We start from the raw sequence: 24,307 nt of genomic DNA on the forward strand, positions 1-24,307 counted from the left end.
AAAACAGAGCAGCTGGAAACAGCCGGTTGCCAAGAACCCCAGAGTGGTGAGGACTTGTATTTGGACTGGGATGGCATGGGTCCGGCGTGTTGCCCTCTCTAATACTGGACCCAATTCACATAGATTTAAGAGCACAGCTATAGGGAATCTAAATCGGCTTATTGTATCTATCTATCTATCTATCTATCTATCTATCTATCTATCTATCTATCTATCTATCTATCTATCTATCTATCTATCTATCTATCTATCTATCTATCTATCTATCTATCTATCTATCTATCTATTATATTACAAGATTTAGAGCACAGAGGAAGAGCATATTAATTAATACATCTCATTTATTAGTAATTTGACTGACTGGGTAGCTTTTGTATATAGAAAAAGGCAGATTAGAATTTGTCTTAAGCCATTAGACTTCTTGTGCAGTACGGATTTAAAAAAGCAACTCAGACACAAAATAACCGATGGCTAGGTCAAAAAAGCTCACTATTACACTAACTATGTCCATAATGAGATGTAGTCAATAAGACAGGGCCTGCAGGACTCAGCAGCACCATAGAAATAATTTTATTTGTAGACACCTTTATTTAAGAGCTGACATTTATCTTTACATTACTGGCACTTACTGTAGTAATTATTACAGGAAAAGCATCTTGCTTGCTTTTTTTGCTTGATTTGTAAATAAACACTGTGTCAGACTATTTGACTTACTAAACGTAAGTTTAAACATGTCATCACACCTAGCCAAAGGCCAAACTACAGCAGCTTTAAGGCTACCTGATAGATCCTATAGATTTCTGTGTTCAGATGATAACAACTGGCCTTTCAGTGCAAGTCTTTCAACATGCATGTCTAAAGCAACGTGTAACAAGCATTTTTTTTTTTATGTTTTGGTCACTTTTGGTCACTCTTAAAGGCTTCAAGTACAACTACATCCACATAAATTACAATTACCTTAAAAAAAACACTCATAATTTCTACAAAAATCGATTGCTGTTTTGCACAATACTTTACAATACCTCATGTAACTGCTGCTGTGTTCTGTGAACAAATACTGTGTTCATCCCAGTATTTCTGCACAAGCAATATTGTTTGAATATACAGTATTTACACTGGTCAGCACTGTTTTTGTTTATTGTCTTTTGTGTATTGTCTTGTATTTTTTGTTTGCACTGTCTTTTGTCCTGCACTGTCTTTCTGCCTTTCTGTCTTGTCCTGCACTGTCTTCCTGTCTTGTCCTGCACTGCCTTTCTGTCTTGTCCTGTACTGTCTTTCTGCCTTTCTGTCTTGTCCTGGGGTCTCATTTATAAAGCGTGCGTACGCACAAAACGGGGCTGGAAACGTACGTACGCCAGTTCCCACGCAAAGGTTGTGATCTATAAAAACAAACTATAATGTGCGCACCTTTAAGCAAACTTTGAGACGTGCGTACGCACATTCTGGAGACAAAGGGAATTGGCGACACAGATGGTGAGGTCGTGAACTGAAGTTAGATTGTAGAAAATAAATGTGAGAAGAACGATTATAAGAATTAATGACATTTAATTTTCACCCCATTTCATACGTTATATCCACATTATCATGAGGATTAAATCCAACAGTGTTATTTGTGCCGATTGTTTTAGGCTATATACATCTAGTAAAATCCAAACGTAATTCAAAATGTATTAAAAATAAAATAAAATAATAATAATCAGCGCTATTCCGTCCAGGGTGTATCCTGCCTTGATGCCCAATGACGCCTGAGAGCCACAGGCTCCCCGTGACCCGAGTAGTTCGGATAAGCGGTAGAAGATGAATGAATGAATGAATGAATGAATGAATGAATGAATGAATAATCAGCGCTGCCTTACAGTCACATTGTCCACAACGGGAGCGCAGGAGGAGATGGCGCGACTACATGAGATACAAAATAGCATGAAATACCCTTTTATTAGAAAACTGCAGAACACAGTGTAAAAACGAAATATTTTCCTTAATGTACATATATCATAAAATGTACAGTCATGAAGCACAATCACAATCACAAATACAGTCATGAAGCACAATCGCTACTCATCATCGGTCCTAACTATTACGGTGTTCATTACAAAACCGTCATGAAGAAGCATGTGTTCACTATAACATTTTAGTCTTAAATTTTCGCCCACAAATTAATTCTGTGATTTTGTCAAGGTGTTAACGATCAGTCTAATTGCTAGAAACATATAAATGCTCCGGTGACCCGGTTATGTAATGCTTCATGATGGCACTGCTGGCACTATTGGAGGATTACGCCAATGGCAGAATAAGGAGAGAACGAGTTTTCAGGGACCATGATGATATCCTGGCTAATAAGCCGATTTAGATTCCCTATAGCTGTGCTATAGGGAATCTATCTATGAATGAATGAATGAATGAATGAATGAATAATTTAACATTATAAATCACACACACACACAACCACGTGTGCACGATGTGGTGCTGCAGTGGGGTGTAAACACTGAAGATACAAACAACAGACTTGAGTGAAATTAAAGTGCCAGTGCAAACATTGTGAACAGAGTAAATATTGTAAACAGTGTGAAAAAAGAAATATGAACAGAAGTAAAGAGGCTGTGCTTGTGAACATGAATAGATGAATGATGGGTAGTGAATGTGAATAATGAATTTATCCAAAGACTTTCTCCATGAAAAACACTCCCATTATGGGGATGAGCTGTTGTACATTGAGATTCCTGTATTGCTCATTTTTACAGCAGAGCTGAATGAGCTGTTTAACCAGTAGGTCACGACAGGGAAGCTGCTTATTGTCAAGAATTGTTGTGAGATTATTGGGTGTCCTCTTTCTTACCACCACCTCAAAACCATCCAGAGAATAGCCCAAGCTCGAGCCAACATTCTTGTCAGTTTGCTGGGATTTATTTAATTTTTTTTTAATGCATCACTAGCTCTGATTTCACCTTATCAGAATGCGACTGCACTTGCTACCACAGACTGGTAGATGATTTCTAACATCTTGCTGCAAACTTTCAAGCACCTGAGCATCCTCATAAAGTAGAGTTTGATCATCCCTTTAATATACACAGCCTGTGAGTTGAACTTCCAGTCCAGCTTGTTCTAGACTAGATCAAAGTTTAGATCCATGATCTCAAATGTCACAGATAGGTAGCAAGGTGGTGCAAACAACCAGATCAGGTTTTGAATGAATAATGTCTTCTTTGTTTCCAGACACAGCAAATTCTACATAAATGACCTGAACCTTGCTGCATGTTTATTTTTGGCCATGCAATTGGCATCAATGTTCTCTGCATATATGGAAACACAATGCTTGGCCAAAAATGTCACGCGCATTAATATTTGGTTGGACCAACTTTTGCTTTGATTGCGCCATGCGTTCACCATGACACCTCTTCATTACGCTAATGCAAAGTCACACCATTAATTTTCATCCATCGTTGCATTCATTTCTCACCAAGATCTTGTACGGATTAAGGGAGAGACAGATCAACTTTATGAAGTCTTTTTCAGCACATCCCAATGAGGTTAAAATCTGGACTTTGTGGTGGCCAATACATGAAGGGAAATTATATCTCATGCTCCTTGAACCATTCTTTCACAATTTGTGCCTGATGAATCTGGCATTGGCGTCTTGAAATATGCTTGTGCCATCAGGAATGAAAAAATAAAATTGATGGAAAATCCTGGACATACAGTATATTCAGGCGCTGGACCTGGACCTGACCAACTGAACCAACCCTAAATCATACCACTGCCCCCACAGGCTTGTACAGTAGACACTCGGCATGATTGGTGCATCCGCTTTTCTTCTTAACCTGATGTGCCCATCACCCTGGAACTGGATGAATATGGACTCTTCAGACCACATGGCCTTTTTCCATTTTTTCTTTTTTTCTGATAAGCCTCATTGATAAGTGCGACACAGGAGTTAAGTTCCAATCCCTTGAGTTCTCTTTGCATTGTAAATGTGGAAAAGCTCTTACATTCACCAATAAACATAATCGTGAGTTCTAATGTTGTTTGCATGACTTTGTTCATAATCATTCAGGATTTTTTTCAAGCACATTTTTCCTCTAAAAGATAATGGTCGCAACTCAGAAATTGACAGTTCAACACTATCCTTCCAGGTTTTAATGTGTTGGACAGTTCTTAACCCAATTTTAGTAGTTACAGCAATCTCTTTACTTGTTTTCTCTGCTTGATCCTGGCCAGTAATTTGACCTGTCTCAAATAGAGCAACATACTTTCCATAACCAAAAGATATGTTTTTTTTTTTTGTCATGGTTGTTTAAAATAAATTAAAACTACTCACTGCATCAGTTAGCGTTTAATAACTTTTTGCCATCTGAAATGTATTAATCACTGCAGTAATTATCTAATGGAAGGCTTTTACCTATTTGCTTAGTTAAATCCAGGTGGTGACATCCTTGGCAGCCAGTGTAATTAATCTATCATGGTATATTTTTTTCATGTCGTGTTAAAACTATTAACCATTTTTTAAAATTTTGACAGATTTTAATTACGACAGACATCATACACATACTGTATCACCCATCTAAACATTTGAAATGTATCTCACATCTATAATACTGGGTTTTTTATTCTACCTTATACAGTATAATGTATATGTGATTGAATTAATGGAAGTCTCTTTCTCTTCTTTTCTTCTGTATAATGATGATCTTTATGATCTTTATTTAAATGTTTAGTAGAGCTACTTTAACCACCAGGACAGACCAGAGTTAAGCCGTATGAATGGCGTTTATGTAAAACATACAAAGCTTACCTCAGGCTTCAGCTATTTCAACTTAACCTTATCATGTATGCAAGCCCACGCCCATGCCTAGGTGCCAATATTGACAGAGGGTGCTACTCTTCAGGCTGGGATTAAATATAAAACTGTCAGACCCAAGTGGACCCTTGCTAGTGTAAAGTGCTTACTCATGCTGCTGTTGCAATTTGAAAATAGTGATCGATTTATGACTGCTGTGCTACACATTCAGCATCTGATGACCTCAGTATGGCGTCGATTGGACAAATCATATTTTGGAGGTATCTTTCAGACTATTTTCTTAAGCATTTATCCTTTGGCTATTTGTAAATTTGGAAAACTGTACTGTGATATGACCGTTATAGAGTTTATTTCAGTACAAATGTAAAGTTTACATATAGAGATATTTATCTATAAAAAAATACATACAGGTTTCTATATATGCTGTTCTGTCTCTTGCAGTATGATTGTGCTCATATTTGTAATGGCTGGACTTATAATTCTCCTTTTGGCCATTGCATTTTCAGGTAAGTCTAAATTTGTTTCATTTCCTATGTGTCAAGTCTATTTTCTTTCAGATATGTTTCTGTGTCCTGAATTCATTTTAAATTTTTTTTCTGTACGTTTCTTCATGGTACCAAGTATCCTATGGCTCTGTGGTGACTAACACACCTTTTCCTGTGGGCAATCTGGGGCAGGACGTGATCCTAGACTGCAAATTCCAAACCAAAACTACCCAAGTTTCTTCTGATGTTTCAATCACTTGGCAAAAAGACGGTCTCACTGGAGTAGTTTATCAATACCAGAACAAAGCAGACCATTTAACAGAGCAGAATCCACTGTTCAAAAACAGAGCAAATCTTTTTCAAAATTCCATCACAACAGGCAACGCTTCTCTTCTGTTGAGGACAGTAAGCATGGAGGATGAGGGAGTGTATCGCTGTAGTGTGACTGCTTCTGGAGTCACGGGTACAGTCAGCATCCATCTCAGAGTGGGAGGTAAGAAACTTCTAAATAGTGTGTCTTTAATTAATTAGATAAAAAAGTAGCATTTATAGATGAAAAATAAAGAGCTAGGCACAACTACTGCTGTTAGTCACTGTGCTCAGTGTGTTGTTTGCAGCTTTTTCAGCTCCAAATATAACCATCTCAAAAGGCATCCTGGAAGCTTATGCTCCAAGATGGCTGCCCAAACCTGATGTGACTTGGTTTGACCAGAATGGAAAGCAGATAAAAAGTAGTACCCAGTTTAACAACATATCAATGGGAATTGTGCAAGTAATGAGCAACATTCAAGTCCAGGTTACTGACATGACCTACACCTGTATCATCCAAAATGCTCTTGTCAAAGCTGTCTCTCAAGCAACAGTTAGAGGTATTGATTTTTTTTTGTGTGTGTGTGTGTGTTTAAAGCTATAACTACAAATACTAATATGCATATGTATACAGACAAGGTACATTAAATAGACGAACAAACACCCAGAATGAAAACATTTACTCAGACACTGACACGTGACCTCTACTTCATGCCTTTACTCACTTATGGCATATGTGATAAATAAAAAGATATTTATTATAGACTGTTGGGTGGATGAGTGATCTAATAGATACGGTGCTATGTGAGTGAAACATGCACAACAGCTTTCATCCTGACCTTCTTCTGTTTTTACTCTTCAGGTAATGGAGTTTCGACAGAGACTGACTTCATATTTAATTCGTCACCAAGCATCATCACATCACATGTAATTGGCACAGCCTTCATATTTCTCTGTATGTTGGTATGGTGAAGTCTACTCAAGTCAAGAGGCTTTTATGGTCATTTTGACCATATACATTATAGCTGAACATACATCTGGTGCATATGATATGCAGGACTTGAGGATGTGGCATAGAGCATTAACAGAGACATGATTCACACTGTGTTGTTAAATATCAAAGCATAAATGAGAGCAACTGTAAAATGCAACTTTTTCTGTAAATAACATTTAATCTTCTTGTAAATAAGAAAAACAAATATTATTATACAGTTGTAATTATAATACAATTTTATGGCATTAAAAAAGTACTATGTAAATACAATAAAATTGTATATTATTTTTATTCTTATAATGAATCCTATTCTGCAGTCTTTCAGTAGACGGCGACATTGAAGCTCATTGGTTAGAGCATCGGTCAGGGCGTGTGGGAATGAAACCCCGCCCACAAATGCTTACGCTCTAGTCGATTGGTCGGACAGCAAAACTCTCAAATATCATTTAGCGTGAAGCTATGTTGCCTGATCCGCTCTTTTCACGCGTTACAAGGACATTGGAGGATTTGTATTAGAACGCGTAGGATTAATCATATTATTTTTCTGAAGATCTCAGTAGGTAACCCGCTTTATTCATTAACTCACTGATTCAATCCTATTGGGTAGATTTTTATGTAATGACAGTATATTTAAAAGCATATTTGTTTTAGTACATATGTGGGGTGGATTCGGGAAATATTTGGCAACCTATGAACAAGTAAAACTTTGCTAGAAATAAATCCATGTGAGCAGTTTGTACTAAGTTGAAGTTAACAAAAAGCATAGTTTAATTTAAAAGTGTTTGTTTTGTGTGTTAGGATCATTGGTAAAGATTGATACACTTTAAAGTACCGTTACTATGTCGACTTGTGGGGAAAAATCTGCTCATGGAGACACGAAAGACAAAAACGGGAATGTTAGCAATTCCAGAGCGTTTTGTAGCGTCTGTAAACGCATGTACCGAGAGCCCAAACTGCTCACGTGCCTGCACACGTTTTGCTCCGACTGTATCCGGCAGCTTGAGACGTTTTCTCCGAGTCCGGACCGGGAGCGCGCGCGCGCTCTCACCGTGCTGTGTCCCGAGTGCGACAGTGAGGTGGAGCTGCCGAGCTCCGGGGTGGACGGACTCACTACAGACCATCTGGCGCTGGACGACGTGTTCATGGAGACGCTGCTGCTGCGTAAAAGCGCCGTGTGCGACCTGTGTGGAGACGCCGAGGCTGAGCAGCGCTGTGACGTCTGCAGCATCAACCTGTGTGACTTCTGCAGCCAGGCGCACAGGTAAGTGTGTCACATTAATACCTGTCATACAACACTGTCAGTGTGTCACATTAATACCTGTCATACAACACTGTCAGTGTGTCACATTAATACCTGCCATACAACACTGTCAGTGTGTCACATTAATACCTGTCATACAACACTGTCAGTGTGTCACATTAATACCTGTCATACAACACTGTCAGTGTGTCACATTAATACCTGTCATACAACACTGTCAGTGTGTCACATTAATACCTGTCATACAACACTGTCAGTGTGTCACATTAATACCTGTCATACAACACTGTCAGTGTGTCACATTAATACCTGTCATACAACACTGTCAGTGTGTCACATTAATACCTGTCATACAACACTGTCAGTGTGTCACATTAATACCTGTCATACAACACAGGTCAGTGTGTCACATTAATACCTGCCATACAACACAGGTCAGTGTGTCACATTAATACCTGTCATACAACACTGTCAGTGTGTCACATTAATACCTGTCATACAACACTGTCAGTGTGTCACATTAATACCTGTCATACAACACTGTCAGTGTGTCACATTAATACCTGTCATACAACACTGTCAGTGTGTCACATTAATACCTGCCATACAACACTGTCAGTGTGTCACATTAATACCTGTCATACAACACTGTCAGTGTGTCACATTAATACCTGTCATACAACACTGTCAGTGTGTCACATTAATACCTGTCATACAACACAGGTCAGTGTGTCACATTAATACCTGCCATACAACACAGGTCAGTGTGTCACATTAATACCTGTCATACAACACTGTCAGTGTGTCACATTAATACCTGTCATACAACACTGTCAGTGTGTCACATTAATACCTGTCATACAACACTGTCAGTGTGTCACATTAATACCTGTCATACAACACTGTCAGTGTGTCACATTAATACCTGTCATACAACACTGTCAGTGTGTCACATTAATACCTGTCATACAACACTGTCAGTGTGTCACATTAATACCTGTCATACAACACTGTCAGTGTGTCACATTAATACCTGCCATACAACACTGTCGGTGTGTCACATTAATACCTGTCATACAACACTGTCAGTGTGTCACATTAATACCTGTCATACAACACTGTCAGTGTGTCACATTAATACCTGCCATACAACACTGTCAGTGTGTCACATTAATACCTGTCATACAACACTGTCAGTGTGTCACATTAATACCTGCCATACAACACAGGTAAGTGTGTCACATTAATACCTGTCATACAACACTGTCAGTGTGTCACATTAATACCTGTCATACAACACTGTCAGTGTGTCACATTAATACCTGCCATACAACACTGTCAGTGTGTCACATTAATACCTGTCATACAACACAGGTCAGTGTGTCACATTAATACCTGTCATACAACACTGTCAGTGTGTCACATTAATACCTGTCATACAACACTGTCAGTGTGTCACATTAATACCTGTCATACAACACAGGTCAGTGTGTCACATTAATACCTGCCATACAACACTGTCAGTGTGTCACATTAATACCTGCCATACAACACTGTCAGTGTGTCACATTAATACCTGTCATACAACACTGTCAGTGTGTCACATTAATACCTGTCATACAACACAGGTCAGTGTGTCACATTAATGCCTGTCATACAACACAGGTCAGTGTGTCACATTAATACCTGTCATACAACACAGGTCAGTGTGTCACATTAATGCCTGTCATACAACACAGGTCAGTGTGTCACATTAATGCCTGTCATACAACACAGGTCAGTGTGTCACATTAATACCTGCCATACAACACTGTCAGTGTGTCACATTAATACCTGCCATACAACACTGTCAGCGTGTCACATTAATACCTGCCATACAACACTGTCAGTGTGTCACATTAATACCTGCCATACAACACTGTCAGTGTGTCACATTAATACCTGCCATACAACACTGTCAGTGTGTCACATTAATGCCTGTCATACAACACAGGTCAGTGTGTCACATTAGTGCCTGCCATACAACACTGTCAGTGTGTCACATTAATACCTGCCATACAACACTGTCAGTGTGTCACATTAATGCCTGTCATACAACACAGGTCAGTGTGTCACATTAATGCCTGCCATACAACACAGGTCAGTGTGTCACATTAATGCCTGCCATACAACACAGGTCAGTGTGTCACATTAATACCTGCCATACAACACTGTCAGTGTGTCACATTAATATCTGTCATACAACACAGGTCAGTGTGTCACATTAATGCCTGTCATACAACACAGGTCAGTGTGTCACATTAGTGCCTGCCATACAACACTGTCAGTGTGTCACATTAATACCTGCCATACAACACTGTCAGTGTGTCACATTAATGCCTGTCATACAACACAGGTCAGTGTGTCACATTAATGCCTGCCATACAACACTGTCAGTGTGTCACATTAATACCTGTCATACAACACAGGTCAGTGTGTCACATTAATGCCTGCCATACAACACAGGTCAGTGTGTCACATTAATACCTGCCATACAACACTGTCAGTGTGTCACATTAATATCTGTCATACAACACAGGTCAGTGTGTCACATTAATACCTGCCATACAACACAGGTCAGTGTGTAACATTAATGCCTGCCATACAACACAGGTCAGTGTGTCACATTAATGCCTGCCATACAACACAGGTCAGTGTGTCACATTAATACCTGCCATACAACACTGTCAGTGTGTCACATTAATATCTGTCATACAACACAGGTCAGTGTGTCACATTAATACCTGCCATACAACACAGGTCAGTGTGTCACATTAATGCCTGCCATACAACACAGGTCAGTGTGTCACATTAATGCCTGCCATACAACACAGGTCAGTGTGTCACATTAATGCCTGCCATACAACACTGTCAGTGTGTCACATTAATGCCTGCCATACAACACAGGTCAGTGTGTCACATTAATACCTGTCATACAACACAGGTCAGTGTGTCACATTAATGCCTGTCATACAACACAGGTCAGTGTGTCACATTAATACCTGTCATACAACACAGGTCAGTGTGTCAAATTAATACCTGCCATACAACACTGTCAGTGTGTCACATTAATGCCTGTCATACAACACAGGTCAGTGTGTCACATTAATGCCTGTCATACAACACAGGTCAGTGTGTCACATTAATGCCTGTCATACAACACAGGTCAGTGTGTCACATTAATACCTGTCATACAACACTGTCAGTGTGTCACATTAGTGCCTGTCATACAACACTGTCAGTGTGTCACATTAATACCTGCCATACAACACTGTCAGTGTGTCACATTAATGCCTGTCATACAACACAGGTCAGTGTGTCACATTAATGCCTGCCATACAACACAGGTCAGTGTGTCACATTAATACTTGCCATACAACACTGTCAGTGTGTCACATTAATACCTGTCATACAACACAGGTCATTGTGTCACATTAATACCTGTCATACAACACTGTCAGTGTGTCACATTAATTCCTTTCTATACAACACTGTCAGTGTGTCACATTAATGCCTGCCATGCAACACAGGTCAGTGTATCACATTAATACTTGCCATACTAACACATGTCAGTGTGTCACATCATACACACTGACATTCAGGTGTCACATTAATACCTGCCATACAACACAGAGAAGTGTGTAAATTGCAGATACACAGTTTGTAAATATACAGGACAACAGAATAGTGTTGTGTCGTGTGGCAGCAATATTGATGGCAAAAACATCACATATATAAAAAAAGTCTGTTATGCATTCATAATCAGGAGTAATTTAGTATAGCTGTACTGAAATGTGTATGGGAGGTGGTTGGCCTATTGGTTAAGGTGTTGGACTACTGATCAGGAGGTCATGAGTTCAAGTCCCAGGTCCTTTTAGTACAAACAATTAGAAAAGTGAAGAAAACATTTCTTTCCTCTTTCCCCACTCCTCCATTACTCCTCTGGACTTTTTCCCTCTTCTTTCCCCTCTCCAGGCAGTCTCTTTTGCCTTGGCTCTAGCCTAGTGGTTCAGGTGTTGGATTACTGAGCAGAAGGTCATGAGTTCAAGTCCCATGTCTGCCAAGATACCACTGTTGGGCCCCTGAGCAGGGCCCTTAACCCTCAATTGCTCAGGTGTATAAAATGAAAATAAAATGTAAGTCACTCTGGATAAAGATGTCTGCTAAATGCCAGAAATGTAAATGTAGTTGGGAAGCTAGAGGAAACTCAAGCAGACTTGGAGAAAACATGCACAAAAACTCTACATAGATGGAGACTCAGGCTTGAAACTGAGTGTGTTTTGTGTTCTGAATGTCGTTCTGTAAAGATCGAGTTTTCTTCCATCGAATTCTTCTATTGATTCATTTTTCTTCCATCAAATGCACACATGTATATTTATTAACAAGAATATTAATATGTTGCAGGAAACATTGCAATATGTGATTGTGTCTTTACAGTGCACACATAGCTTCTTTTTTTTTCCCTCAACCCAAAACAGCATAAAAGTAAGCCTGGAACAAAGCCTAAAGTAACCAGGAGCAATTAGTCTCCTAGTCTTACTGCCATAGTCTTACTTGTCTCATTAATATCTCTCATATTTCAATGATTTGTAGTAATTATCAGTTTAACCTGAATGTTACATTTGTTATAAATGTTCTAATTTACAGGAGACAAAAGAGGACCTCCAGTCATGCCATCCACAGCTTGGAAGAGCTGAAACGCCAGGGCCGTCTCTCCAGACCCGTGCTGTGTTCCCTGCACCCAGGTCAGGAATTGCGTCTCTTCTGTGAGACCTGTGATCTCACCGTGTGCATGGAATGTGCTGCCACGTTTCACAGGGACCATCACTGCAGTCCCATGCATGAGGTCATACATCAACATGGTGACCGTATCCGGGAGCTGGTTTCCAGGAGCCTGCGGCCTCGTCTCGTTCGTCTGGAGGAGGCACTGAGGTGCGTGGAGGTTTCTCAGGAAGCTTTGCAGTCTCGGGCAGAGGCGATGGCGAAGGAGATTCATGCCTTTGCACAAGCCTACACAAGTGCTGTGGAAGCTCATTGCCATTCTCTTCTACAGTCTCTGGAGGATATGCGAGTACAGAGGCGCAACCAGCTTCAACTGCAAAGAGCGCAGCTGAAGCAGGCCCTGTGTGATATCCGTGGCAGTGTGGACTTTGCTGAGCGTTTGCTCACATGTGGCTCAGAGGCAGAGATCCTCAGTGTGAAGGGAGTAACCACAAGGCGGTTAATAAGCCTGTTGGACTCTGGGCACGATCCAAACATGACCAGTGTTAGCCATGATGTTGGCAGCAGTATTTGTTTTTTACCACAGGAGCATGCAGGGCAGGTGGAGGGATTTCCCATGGTCGGAGTTCTGCAGTCCAAGACTGTAGATCCCAGCAAATGCACCATTCAAGGAGAAGGTGAGGATTGAGGCATGCTTAGCTCTTCAGATTAGTGTCTTTTCACTAGTGAGCATTTGCACAAAGCAAAGTGACAAAACACTTAAAGGGAAAAGGAACAAAGCCGTTAAGTTCATCATTTAGCCAGGGTTAGGAAAAATGGCCAGCAAAGATTCGGTCTAGATTCTGTTAGTCTGTGCTTCTTTAACTGAGAGAAGAGTTTAACCGCTGAGTCACATAGTGTATAATTTACAGAAGTCCTTGGTATTCAGATTATAGGATGTAGAGATCAAAGAGGCACCTCAGGGTATTGCATTACAAAGTGTATTTTAATTGCCAGTGGTGTTATTTCTGACCACAGAAATAAAACGTACTGTTCCTATCTGTAATGAAGCGTACTGATCCTATCTGTAGCTCAGTTCACACTGCACAGATAGAAACAAATCGAACGGAGTGCGCACGCAGAGGACACAAACTAAACACTGCGAAATCGCTGTTTAGTTTTCATTCTGCTGAAAAATGCAGTCAAACTGCTTTCCGCTAGCAACGACATTGTATTTCCTCGAGCTCAGCGAACTGCTTTACCTTGACGCCACATCGTCCTACAATGAGGTGTAGACTTTCCTGCAGTATTAGTTAATTTTGTCCAAGGAACACATCCTTGAGAATGAGAGCACTTCACTGAATTACTAGGTAATATCTGATGGCCGAACACACACGCACACACACACACACTCACACGCACACACACACTCACAGAGAAAAGACTATGGGAATGAATGGAATGTAGAGTTCACTGAATGTAGAGGTGACATTCCTTGTTCCCATGACAACCTTTCAGCTGGTGGTGTCAGTCGTGGTTTTCGTCTCTCTGCCGTGCCTCAGCATGTCTGATGTCGGTGCAATCACCAGCCATGTTTTTTACAGGGAACCCTGAACCCGAGACACTGAAAAGCTGCTAGATGCGGCATTAACAACAATATGCTTCTAATAGATTTAATTGTTAGTTTTAAAGCCATACTCTTTTTTTTTAACTGCATTTTAGAAAACAAGCCTTAGCAATAAGAAAAGCAAGCTCAGTAATCCATCTTGAATAAACTTCTCAGAAATAATCCCATTTCTTAAATATAGCTGCAAGCAGCGATGACGGGCCTTCGCACATTTTTTTATCGCTATACGGTGCCTTCCAGAAAACAATGCACGGTGTGCAAGTGCATCAAGTGGGTAAATATCAGTGGACTATTTTATGTTGTTACTGACCCATTTGGGGACTGTAGGTAAATGAAACCCCACATTTTAGACAAATGGGGCGCTAGTGAGCCACTTAAGAGACACACCTTTGTCTGACCTTTTTGTCCACACTTAACAGCCGACAAATGTGATGTATGTGTCCAATTTCAAGTTAATCTAAGCACGCCAAAAGCCTTAAATATGCCTGAAATAAAAGTAAAATTTGACACGATGCCATGGCAACAGTGTTTGAGATATCAAAAATCCGTTCGCAATTTCACATCTGCAATATCTCTGCGTCATGGTGGCCAAGTCTGGTCTCAATTGCATGAATCCCCTAGGAGGAGTATTTAAAAGTTTACCGCATGCAGCTGACAAAAAATCCACCTTTGTGACTGACACACTTCCTGGGGCCTGTTGGTGGCGCTATACCCGGGACTCACAATAAGCACATCGATGCGAACGGGATCCTTGGCCGAACATACACACCGCGTGTCATCACAATAAGACATTTGTTGCTTTAGATATTAGACAATTTCTGTTTCTCTGAATTCGCCATAAATTTGTCGCCTCGCCATGGCAGCACCTTTCGAGATATCAAAAATCCCTTCGCAATTTAGCAAGTGCAATGTCTCGGCATCATGTTCACAACGTTTGATGTCAATCGCATGAATTCCCTAGGAGGAGTATTTAAAATTGCACTTATAAAACTATCCAAAATGGCTGACTTCCTGTTGGGCGGAGCTCATAGTTTAGAGCGCCAAAGTTGTTCGGCTCGATGAGATCTATATGCGTACCAACTCTCGTACATGTGCGTACATAATTGCCCGATCTGTGCACCAATGTTTGTTTTTGCATTACAGGGGGCGCTACAGAGCCCCCCTGCCACGCCCGTATTCCAGCCTTTGCCCGAGCCTGGCGTCGCACGACTCTGACGTGTGTGCCAAATTTCAAGAGTTTTCGAGCATGTTAAGGGACCCCAATTGGCCAATGTGTGGGGAAAAAAATAAATAAATATAGCTGCAAGCAGCGATGGCGGGCCTTCGCACGTTTGTTCATCGCTATACGGTGCCTTCCAGAAAACAATGCAAGGTGGGCAAGTGCATCAAGTGGGTAAATATCAGTGGACTATTTTATGTTGTTACTGACCCATTTGGGGACTGTAGGTAAATGAAACCCCACATTTTAGACAAATGGGGGCGCTAGTGAGCCACTTAAGAGACACACCTTTGTCTGACCTTTTTGTCCACACTTAACAGCCGACAAATGTGATGTATGTGTCAAATTTCAAGTTAATCTAAGCACACCAAAAGCCTTAAATATGCCTGAAAAAGAAAGTAAAGTTTGACGCTTTGCCATGTGAACAGCGTTCAAGATAGCAAAAATCCCTATGCAATTTATCATCTACAACGTCTAAGCATCATGTTGACCACTTTTGGTGTCAATCGCATGAATCCTCTAGGAGGAGTATTTAAAAGTCCATTGCATGCAACTGTGAAAAAATCCACCTTTGTGACTGACACACTTCCTGGTGCCTGTTGGTGGCGCTATGTCCGAGATTCACAATAGGCACATAGATGCGATCGGAATCCTTGGCCGAACATACACACCGCGTGTCTTCCCAATAAGACATTTTTTGCTTTAGATATTAGACACTTCCTGTTTCTCTGAATTCGCCATAACTTTGTCGCCTCGCCATGGCAGCACCGTTCAAGAGATCAAAAATCCCTTCGCAATTTAGCAAGTGCAATGTCTCGGCATCATGTTCACAACGTTTGATGTCAATCGCATGAATTCCCTAGGAGGAGTATTTAAAAGTTTACCGCATGCACTTATAAAACAATCCAAAATGGCCGACTTCCTGTTGGGTGGAGCTCATAGTTTAGAGCGCGAAGGTTGTTCGGGTCGATGAGATCTATATGCGTACCAACTCTCGTACATGTGTGTACATAATTGCCCGATCTGTGCACCAATGTTTGTTTTTGCATTAGAGGGGGCGCTACAGAGCCCCCCTGCCACGCCCGTATTCCAATCTTTGTCCAATCCTAGTGTCGCGCGACTCTGACGTGTGTGCCAAATTTCAAGAGTTTTCGAGCATGTTAAGGGACCCCAATTGGCCAATGTGTGGGAAAAATAAATAAATAAATAAATAAATAATACTCCCGAGGAAAAACAATAGGGCTTCGCACCATTCGGTGCTCAGGCCCTAATTAACACGCTCAGATACCCCACATATGTCTTGTAGTTCTTGGGTAATCTACACAATAAACAGAAAACAATCATTATTATACCTTAATTATGTCGGCTTTCTGATGAAGACTGAGAAATGTTTGAATAGTTGACAGCTGCGGACAGATGTGGTGTTGATCGTGAAGCTCGTATACAAATGAGCTATAATGCGAGTGTGAATGAGAAGAAACAGTGAGTTCCTGGGAAGAATGTTGCTCGGGTTCCACATGAAACACTAATCCGACTTAACATGTTAATCTGTTACTTCTAGTTTGTTTTTCTAAAAGTCAGGTGTCTTTTTCTCTAATCAGCTCAGAGCTCTATCATTCGCAGGTGTCCAACAGTGTGTTGAGGGCCAGAAGTGTGAGTTCACACTCGTCTGCAGGGACTCTGCAGAGGAGCTGATGGGCAAAGGGGGAGACTCCGTGTTAGTCAGCATAATCCACACAGAAAAGAAAGAGTGGTAAGTTTTAAAAGTTTGCCCATTCGCTGTTTCCACGTGTAGACACACATCTGAATATTCTGTTTAGTAGAATTTCACACAGAGATTCAGGGCTTGTATTGTAAGAATGATCACAGAGAGCTCCTAATTTAGCTTAAAAAAAAAACTAGGAATCTTATCGTAAGAGTGATTCAGGATCGATCTCAGCAACTCTGAGCACGGAAAATACAATAACTTGTATCTTAGAGAGAAGGCAGGGCTATACACGTTACTAGGTATGACACTGTCTTTGGTTATCTAATGAAAAAATAGGAACGCTTTTAAAATACGGTGTTATAAACCTTAACTTTGTCTCTACATTAAGATATTTGAGGCTGTATTATGTAGGGATTACTTTCCTGACCGATCATATTAGAGATGCGCTAACATCTATATGTTACAAATGTAAACATTTCAGACTCAGCACAGAAATGTAATAGCATCAAATTATATAATTTCCTCTACTATGGCATTTCAGACATATTTCAGTTAGCATGTCTCTAAGTATATCCTATCTGTAGCATTTTATTAACTTTCTATCATCATTAAATATAATATGCAATAGATTTTTTTTCTCCCTCTTCACCTTTTGGCCATTTTCTCCTCTGCTTAAGCCTCTAACACTTTTCTCCCTCCTAACACTTTTTGACCTTTAAGAGGCTTTATGAATAACTTTTATCTTTCAAACACTTATGCACTATTCTGTGCCACACTGAAAACTCCAACCAGAACAAGTGCATCTCAAGTACCTGTGTGGCTCATTTATTCAACCAAAACAGTGAAGTGTGGAATATTAAACACTTCACGCTCTCACACGCTCACAGATTTGTTTACGTAGTGGAAGGGAGGCGGGGTGACCCGCCGCTAACGCTTCATGAGAAAAAATTTTCAACATGGCTAACAACACTGGTGGACAAGACATCTTAGAAATGTGTTTTAAATGAACTCAAGTTAGTTCAACATTTAGAAACTTTCGCTGTTTTTTACAATGCTAGCTGCATTGTGTTGCATGTATTTGAAGCAACCTTTTATGGTAGCCATTTGCTTTCCGAAAGAGCAGAACGAGTCTCAGGGGAAGATGCCTAGAGCTTGAACTCTCCTTTGAATTTACGATGGCTTAATGACAGTTTGGCTTATTGCTCAATAAAAACTAATTGGTGAGAACGTCTTTTCGAGCCTCTTTGAAGTCTGTGTCAGCGTGTCATCATGTGGCTGTGCTTGACATTCTCTTATTTTTATGCTTCTTTACAGCAAAGTACAGACCACAGTGACTGATAATAACGATGGGTCGTATGCTGTTTCCTACACACCCATGGAACAGGGATTCTACTCCGTGTGGGTGTGTGTCAAAGCACAGCATGTTAAGGTAACAAGCTTGATTTTGTAGAAGTTTAATGTGTGATCTAAAACAGTGGGATTACTGCAGGAATGATGTACATTGTGTTCTGTGCTCTGCAGGGCTCGCCTTTTGGGCTGACGGTAAAGAGAAAATTTCAGCGCCACCAAGGCGTCTTCCACTGTTGCTCCTTCTGCTCTAGTGGAGGCACTAAAGAGGCACGGTGTGGCTGTCCTGGGACCATGCCAGGTACAGTATTCTTAAAGTCCTGCACAACCAGGGCTGGCTTTCAGAAGTGCCATGATGTAGCCCATGATGTAGCCCATGACGTAGCCCATGACGTAGCCCATGATGTAGCCCAGGACGTAGCCCATGACGTAGCCCATGACGTAGCCCATGACGTAGCCCATGACGTAGCCCATGATGTAGCCCAGGACGTAGCCCAGGACGTAGCCCATGATGTAGCCCATGATGTAGCCCATGATGTAGCCCATGATGTAGCCCAGGACGTAGCCCAGGACGTAGCCCAGGACGTAGCCCAGGACGTAGCCCATGATGTAGCCCATGATGTAGCCCAGGACGTTGCCCAGGACGTTGCCCATGACGTAGCCCATGACGTAGCCCATGATGTAGTCCAGGACGTAGCCCATGACGTAGCCCATGACGTAGCCCATGATGTAGTCCAGGACGTAGCCCATGACGTAGCCCATGACGTAGCCCAGGACGTAGCCCATGATGTAGCCCAGGACGTAGCCCATGATGTAGCCCATTATGTAGCCCAGAACGTAGCCCAGGGCGTAGCCCATGATGTAGCCCAGGACGTAGCCCATGACGTAGCCCATGACGTAGCCCATGACGTAGCCCATGACGTAGCCCATGACGTAGTCCATGATATAGCCCATGATTTAGCCCAGGACGTAGCCCAGGACATAGCCCATGATTTAGCCCAGGACGTAGCCCAGGACGTTGCCCATGACGTTGCCCATGACGTAGCCCAGGATGTAGCCCAGGACGTAGCCCAGGACGTAGCCCAGGACGTAGCCCATGACGTAGCCCAGGACGTAGCCCAGGACGTAGCCCATGTCGTAGCCCATGACGTAGTCCATGTCGTAGCCCATGACGTAGTCCATGATATAGCCCATAATATAGCCCATGATTTATCCCAGGACGTAGCCCAGGACGTAGCCCAGGACGTAGCCCAGGACGTAGCCCATGACGTTGCCCATGATGTAGCCCATGACGTAGCCCATGACGTAGCCCAGGACGTAGCCCATGACGTAGCCCAGGACGTCGCCCATGACGTAGCCCATGACGTAGCCCAGGACGTAGCCCATGATGTAGCCCAGGACATAGCCCATTATGTAGCCCAGGACATAGCCTGACATAGCCCAGGACGTAGCCTATGATGTAGCCCAGGACGTAGCCCAGGACGTAGCCCATGATGTAGCCCAGGACGTAGCCTATGATGTAGCCCAGGACGTAGCCCATGATGTAGCCCAGGACGTAGCCTATGATGTAGCCCAGGACGTAGCCCATGACGTGGTTCAGAACGTAGCCCAGTTTATCACAGTAACTCAGTTAGCAGAGCTGAATAGTGGATAATAATCATTTTTCCTGTTTGAAATTCCTGTATTTAGCACTGAATTTACAGGGAGTGCAGAATTATTAGGGAAGTTGTATTTTTGAGGATTAATTTTATTATTGAACAACAACCATGTTCTCAATGAACCCAAAAAACTCATTAATAGCAAAGCTGAATATTTTTGGAAGTAGTTTTTAGTTTGTTTGTAGTTTTAGCTATTTTAGGAGGATATCTGTGTGTGCAGGTGACTATTACTATTACTTAACAAAAAACAAAATATATACCCATTTCAATTATTTATTTTCACCAGTGAAACCAATATTACATCTCAACATTCACTAATATACATTTCTGACATTCAAAAACAAAACAAAAACAAATCAGTGACCAATATAGCCACCTTTCTTTGCAAGGACACTCAAAAGCCTGCCATCCATGGATTCTGTCAGTGTTTTGATCTGTTCACCGTCAACATTGCGTGCAGCAGCAACCACAGCCTCCCAGACACTCTTCAGAGAGGTGTACTGTTTTCCCTCCTTGTAAATCTCACATTTGATGATGGACCACAGGTTCTCTATGGGGTTCAGATCAGGTGAACAAGGAGGCCATGTCATTAGTTTTTCTTCTTTTAGACCCTTTCTTGCCAGCCACGCTGTGGAGTACTTGGACGCGTGTGATGGAGCATTGTCCTGCATGAAAATCATGTTTTTCTTGAAGGATGCAGACTTCTTCCTGTACCACTGCTTGAAGAAGGTGTCTTCCAGAAACTGGCAGTAGGACTGGGAGTTGAGCTTGACCCCATCCTCAACCCGAAAAGGCCCCACAAGCTCATCTTTGATGATACCAGCCCAAACCAGTACTCCACCTCCACCTTGCTGGCGTCTCAGTCGGACTGGAGCTCTCTGCCCTTTACCGATCCAGCCACGAGCCCATCCATCTGGCCCATCAAGACTCACTCTCATTTCATCAGTCCATAAAACCTTAGAAAAATCAGTCTTCAGATATTTCTTGGCCCAGTCTTGACGTTTCAGCTTGTGTGTCTTGTTCAGTGGTGGTCGTTTTTCAGCCTTTCTTACCTTGGCCATGTCTCTGAGTATTGCACACCTTGTGCTTTTGGGCACTCCAGTGATGTTGCAGCTCTGAAATATGGCAAAACTGGTGGCAAGTGGCATCTTGGCAGCTGCACGCTTGACTTTTCTCAGTTCATGGGCAGTTATTTTGCGCCTTGGTTTTTCCACACGCTTCTTGCGACCCTGTTGACTATTTTGAATGAAACGCTTGATTGTTCGATGATCACGCTTCAGAAGCTTGGCAATTTTAAGAGTGCTGCATCCCTCTGCAAGATATCTCACTATTTTTGACTTTTCGGAGCCTGTCAAGTCCTTCTTTTGACCCATTTTGCCAAAGGAAAGGAAGTTGCCTAATAATTATGCACACCTGATATAGGGTGTAGATGTCATTAGACCACACCCCTTCTCATTACAGAGATGCACATCACCTAATATGCTTAATTGGTTGTAGGCTTTCGAGCCTATACAGCTTGGAGTAAGACAACATGCATAAAGAGGATGATGTGGTCAAAATACTCATTTGCCTAATAATTCTGCACTCCCTGTATATGTGATGTAGTGATTAATGGGTCATATGAAAATGCATTCTTAGGGGGATGATTTTTTATTTTTTTCAGTGTTTATTATTGAGGAGAGGGGGGATTTTATTTGCCCAGCATTGGTCTGAAACCCTGCTCAGCAGCAGCTAAACACAGTCACAATACTCTACAGACAGAAACTAAACAGTGCACTGAATAATCTTCAAACAGAATTCAGTTGTTTATACTGATTGAAAAGGTTTGATAAGTCGATATGTGAGAAAGGGTTAAATGGATGAAACATGATGCCAAAAAATGAAATGATTCATACATATAAATAGACAGATTTATATAGATAAGTAAGACTTAAGTTTACCTAAATATGGATTTAGACAATGTTGATATAAACTAAAACAAACACACATCATTTTCTAAAACAAACACACATCAAACACAAATCATGGAAAAATCCAGGGACATGCCTTCTTGAAAGTGTGTCCTTTGTTTGCTTTTTCTGAGCGTGTAAGGCTCATTAAAAGCTGCTTTATCTGCACTTGTACACAAACAGGCCTGAGTGGCTTTTGGTCCTGTTCTTGTTGCGTTAGCAGCAAGCTAGCCAGTGAACAATAGCAAGTAGTATAAGCAACTAGCTAGCTGTCTAGATGATAATTCTTAAAAATGACCTTTAACACAGTGATTGAATTTGTCCAAGCTGAAGGGCTGGAAATTTTGATAATTCTCTTACAGTCTGGTTTGTTTATTTATTTATTTATTTATTTTTCCATAAGAATAACTTTTATATGAACAGCTGCATGTTTTGAGCTTCTTCTATTAAGTTTCCCTGTGTGTCTGTGTATCTGCATCTGTTTATGTCTGTCTGCCTGCGTGCGTGTCTGTCTGCGTGCACGTCTACGTGTGTGTACGTTTGCGTGCGTCTGTATGTGTGTGCGTGTGTCTACTTGTCTGTGTGTGTGTTCTACAGGAGGGTTCCAGGGCTGTGGTCATGGTCATAAAGGACACCCAGGGAAGCCACACTGGTCCTGCTGTGGTAGTGTGCTTGAGAGTTCAGAGTGTGTGAGCAGCGTTGTGTCAGGCTCTCACCGTGGACATGTCAGAACTGTGGAACTCTGACATATCACAACATTAAAATGTTGACATGCAGTGCTTTAAGAAAGCATGAAACTGATTTAGGTATGTCTGTGATGCAGTTTCTCTCTGTGAAGCTGGATTATTCACCAAAAACGATGAAGATGACCTACTTCCACTTTGTTCCATCTATTATTTAATGGCTTTTTTATTTAAGCATTCAGTCATTCAAGATGTGACTTAAACAAAACATAAAGAATGTGCTAAAATGAAACACGGATTAATAACAAAGCAAGTAAATGTCCCCACAGCAAATGTGGAACTTCTATCCAACTTTAGCTTTATATGATGTTTTTATAATTTTTTTCTAAAGCTTGAATATATTTGATGTTGCATTATTCTTAATACTTTTCCTTAATCTCAACTCTATATGAACACAATGTTTATTACTGTTAATAATCTAGAACAAAAGTGTTGCATATGTTTTTATTGTTTGGATTTTTTTTTATTATGTAGATTGTTTTTGTGCTTGCTTGTGCTACCAAAGACCTGTGGTAATTATATAGTAGTTATAAGTATAAAAACTATTTCATTTCTAGTTTCAGATGTGAATATATCGAATGTGTAATAAACTAGGCTTTTATATAGTATGACATATATCTGGTCCATGAAAAGAGCAGAATGCTTAAGAAATATGTCTCAAGTCAAATGTTCCCTTTGGTGTAATCGTGGATATACTAATTAAAAGTTTTAAATATTTAATCTATCTAAGAGTAATTAGTTTGGCCTGGTCACTTACTAATGCAGCTAAAGCTGTGCTTGGTGTTCTTCATATATGAAATACTGAAATGATGAATAACTTTAGATCCTGATTCACAGCAGCACCCTTTTGTCATTTTATTTTCTACAACGTAACGTTGTTTACAAAGAAATACTCTTAATTGTTTTTTGTTTGTAATTGGCCAGTGTATGCTTCTGTACTAGATAACATTTATTATGAAATATTTCATAACATAAAGACAAACTGTGACATATGAAAACAGATTCCCTAAAACAATCCATCTGACTCCAATCATCACATTGACCCGACAATCCCAATATAGCATGATAAAGAAAATAAAGAAACGACGGAATAATTCAGACCGGATGATGTGAAGTAAAAGCAGAGTTTATTGACTATCAGTCAATGATCCGACATGACACCCAAGCTTCTACAAAAATAATACGTATCCATTTTCCTAATCAGGTGATATGCGCTTGGTTACTCTTTTGGCATTATAATGTTTCACCACATTTTCCTCCCAGACATTTGGGAGTTTACTGTATTTTTCCCTTACCTGTGTCTGGTGAACAGCTCACCTTTTGTTGAGAGATCAGCATGGGTCTGTCATTTTTTTCCTGTAAAACATCGACTTTTTTTAATTGTTTGTTTTTTTGTCTAGCTTGGAGTTAACGTTAGTGCTTTTTGTTTTATTTAATTATGAAATTATTACATTTTTATTCTATTAACTGAT

At 40.9% G+C, this 24,307-nt stretch overlaps 2 protein-coding genes across 2 annotated transcripts; both read left to right on the forward strand.

Moving 5' to 3' along the window:
* The first annotated feature begins 4,918 nt into the window (after positions 1–4,918).
* vtcn1 (V-set domain containing T cell activation inhibitor 1) lies at positions 4,919–6,810 on the forward strand. The gene is made up of 5 exons (XM_060877271.1): positions 4,919–5,055; positions 5,237–5,301; positions 5,417–5,773; positions 5,898–6,149; positions 6,452–6,810. Exons 1-5 carry the CDS (start codon positions 5,024–5,026, stop codon positions 6,559–6,561), a joined length of 816 nt encoding a protein of 271 aa, XP_060733254.1. The 5' UTR covers positions 4,919–5,023; the 3' UTR covers positions 6,562–6,810.
* A 337-nt stretch (positions 6,811–7,147) lies between these two features.
* On the forward strand, positions 7,148–23,555 carry trim45 (tripartite motif containing 45). The gene is made up of 6 exons (XM_060876156.1): positions 7,148–7,844; positions 12,531–13,282; positions 17,054–17,183; positions 18,453–18,567; positions 18,660–18,786; positions 22,690–23,555. The coding sequence occupies exons 1-6, from the start codon at positions 7,423–7,425 to the stop codon at positions 22,836–22,838; spliced, it is 1,695 nt and encodes a 564-aa protein (XP_060732139.1). The 5' UTR covers positions 7,148–7,422; the 3' UTR covers positions 22,839–23,555.
* Positions 23,556–24,307: the final 752 nt, after the last annotated feature.

Source organism: Tachysurus vachellii, chromosome 8 (genome assembly GCF_030014155.1).
Source record: "Tachysurus vachellii isolate PV-2020 chromosome 8, HZAU_Pvac_v1, whole genome shotgun sequence".
Classification (NCBI taxonomy): Eukaryota; Metazoa; Chordata; class Actinopteri; order Siluriformes; family Bagridae; genus Tachysurus; species Tachysurus vachellii.

Coding starts and splice junctions, on each gene's coding strand:
- vtcn1 (XM_060877271.1), top strand. CDS start 5,024: ATGGCGTCGATTGGACAAATCATATTTTGGAG. Junction 5,056..5,236: donor GGACAAATCATATTTTGGAG/GTATCTTTCAGA, acceptor TGTCTCTTGCAG/TATGATTGTGCTCATATTTG. Junction 6,150..6,451: donor CTCTCAAGCAACAGTTAGAG/GTATTGATTTTT, acceptor TTTACTCTTCAG/GTAATGGAGTTTCGACAGAG.
- trim45 (XM_060876156.1), top strand. CDS start 7,423: ATGTCGACTTGTGGGGAAAAATCTGCTCATGGAGACACGAAAGACAAA. Junction 7,845..12,530: donor TTCTGCAGCCAGGCGCACAG/GTAAGTGTGTCA, acceptor TCTAATTTACAG/GAGACAAAAGAGGACCTCCA. Junction 17,184..18,452: donor CACACAGAAAAGAAAGAGTG/GTAAGTTTTAAA, acceptor GCTTCTTTACAG/CAAAGTACAGACCACAGTGA.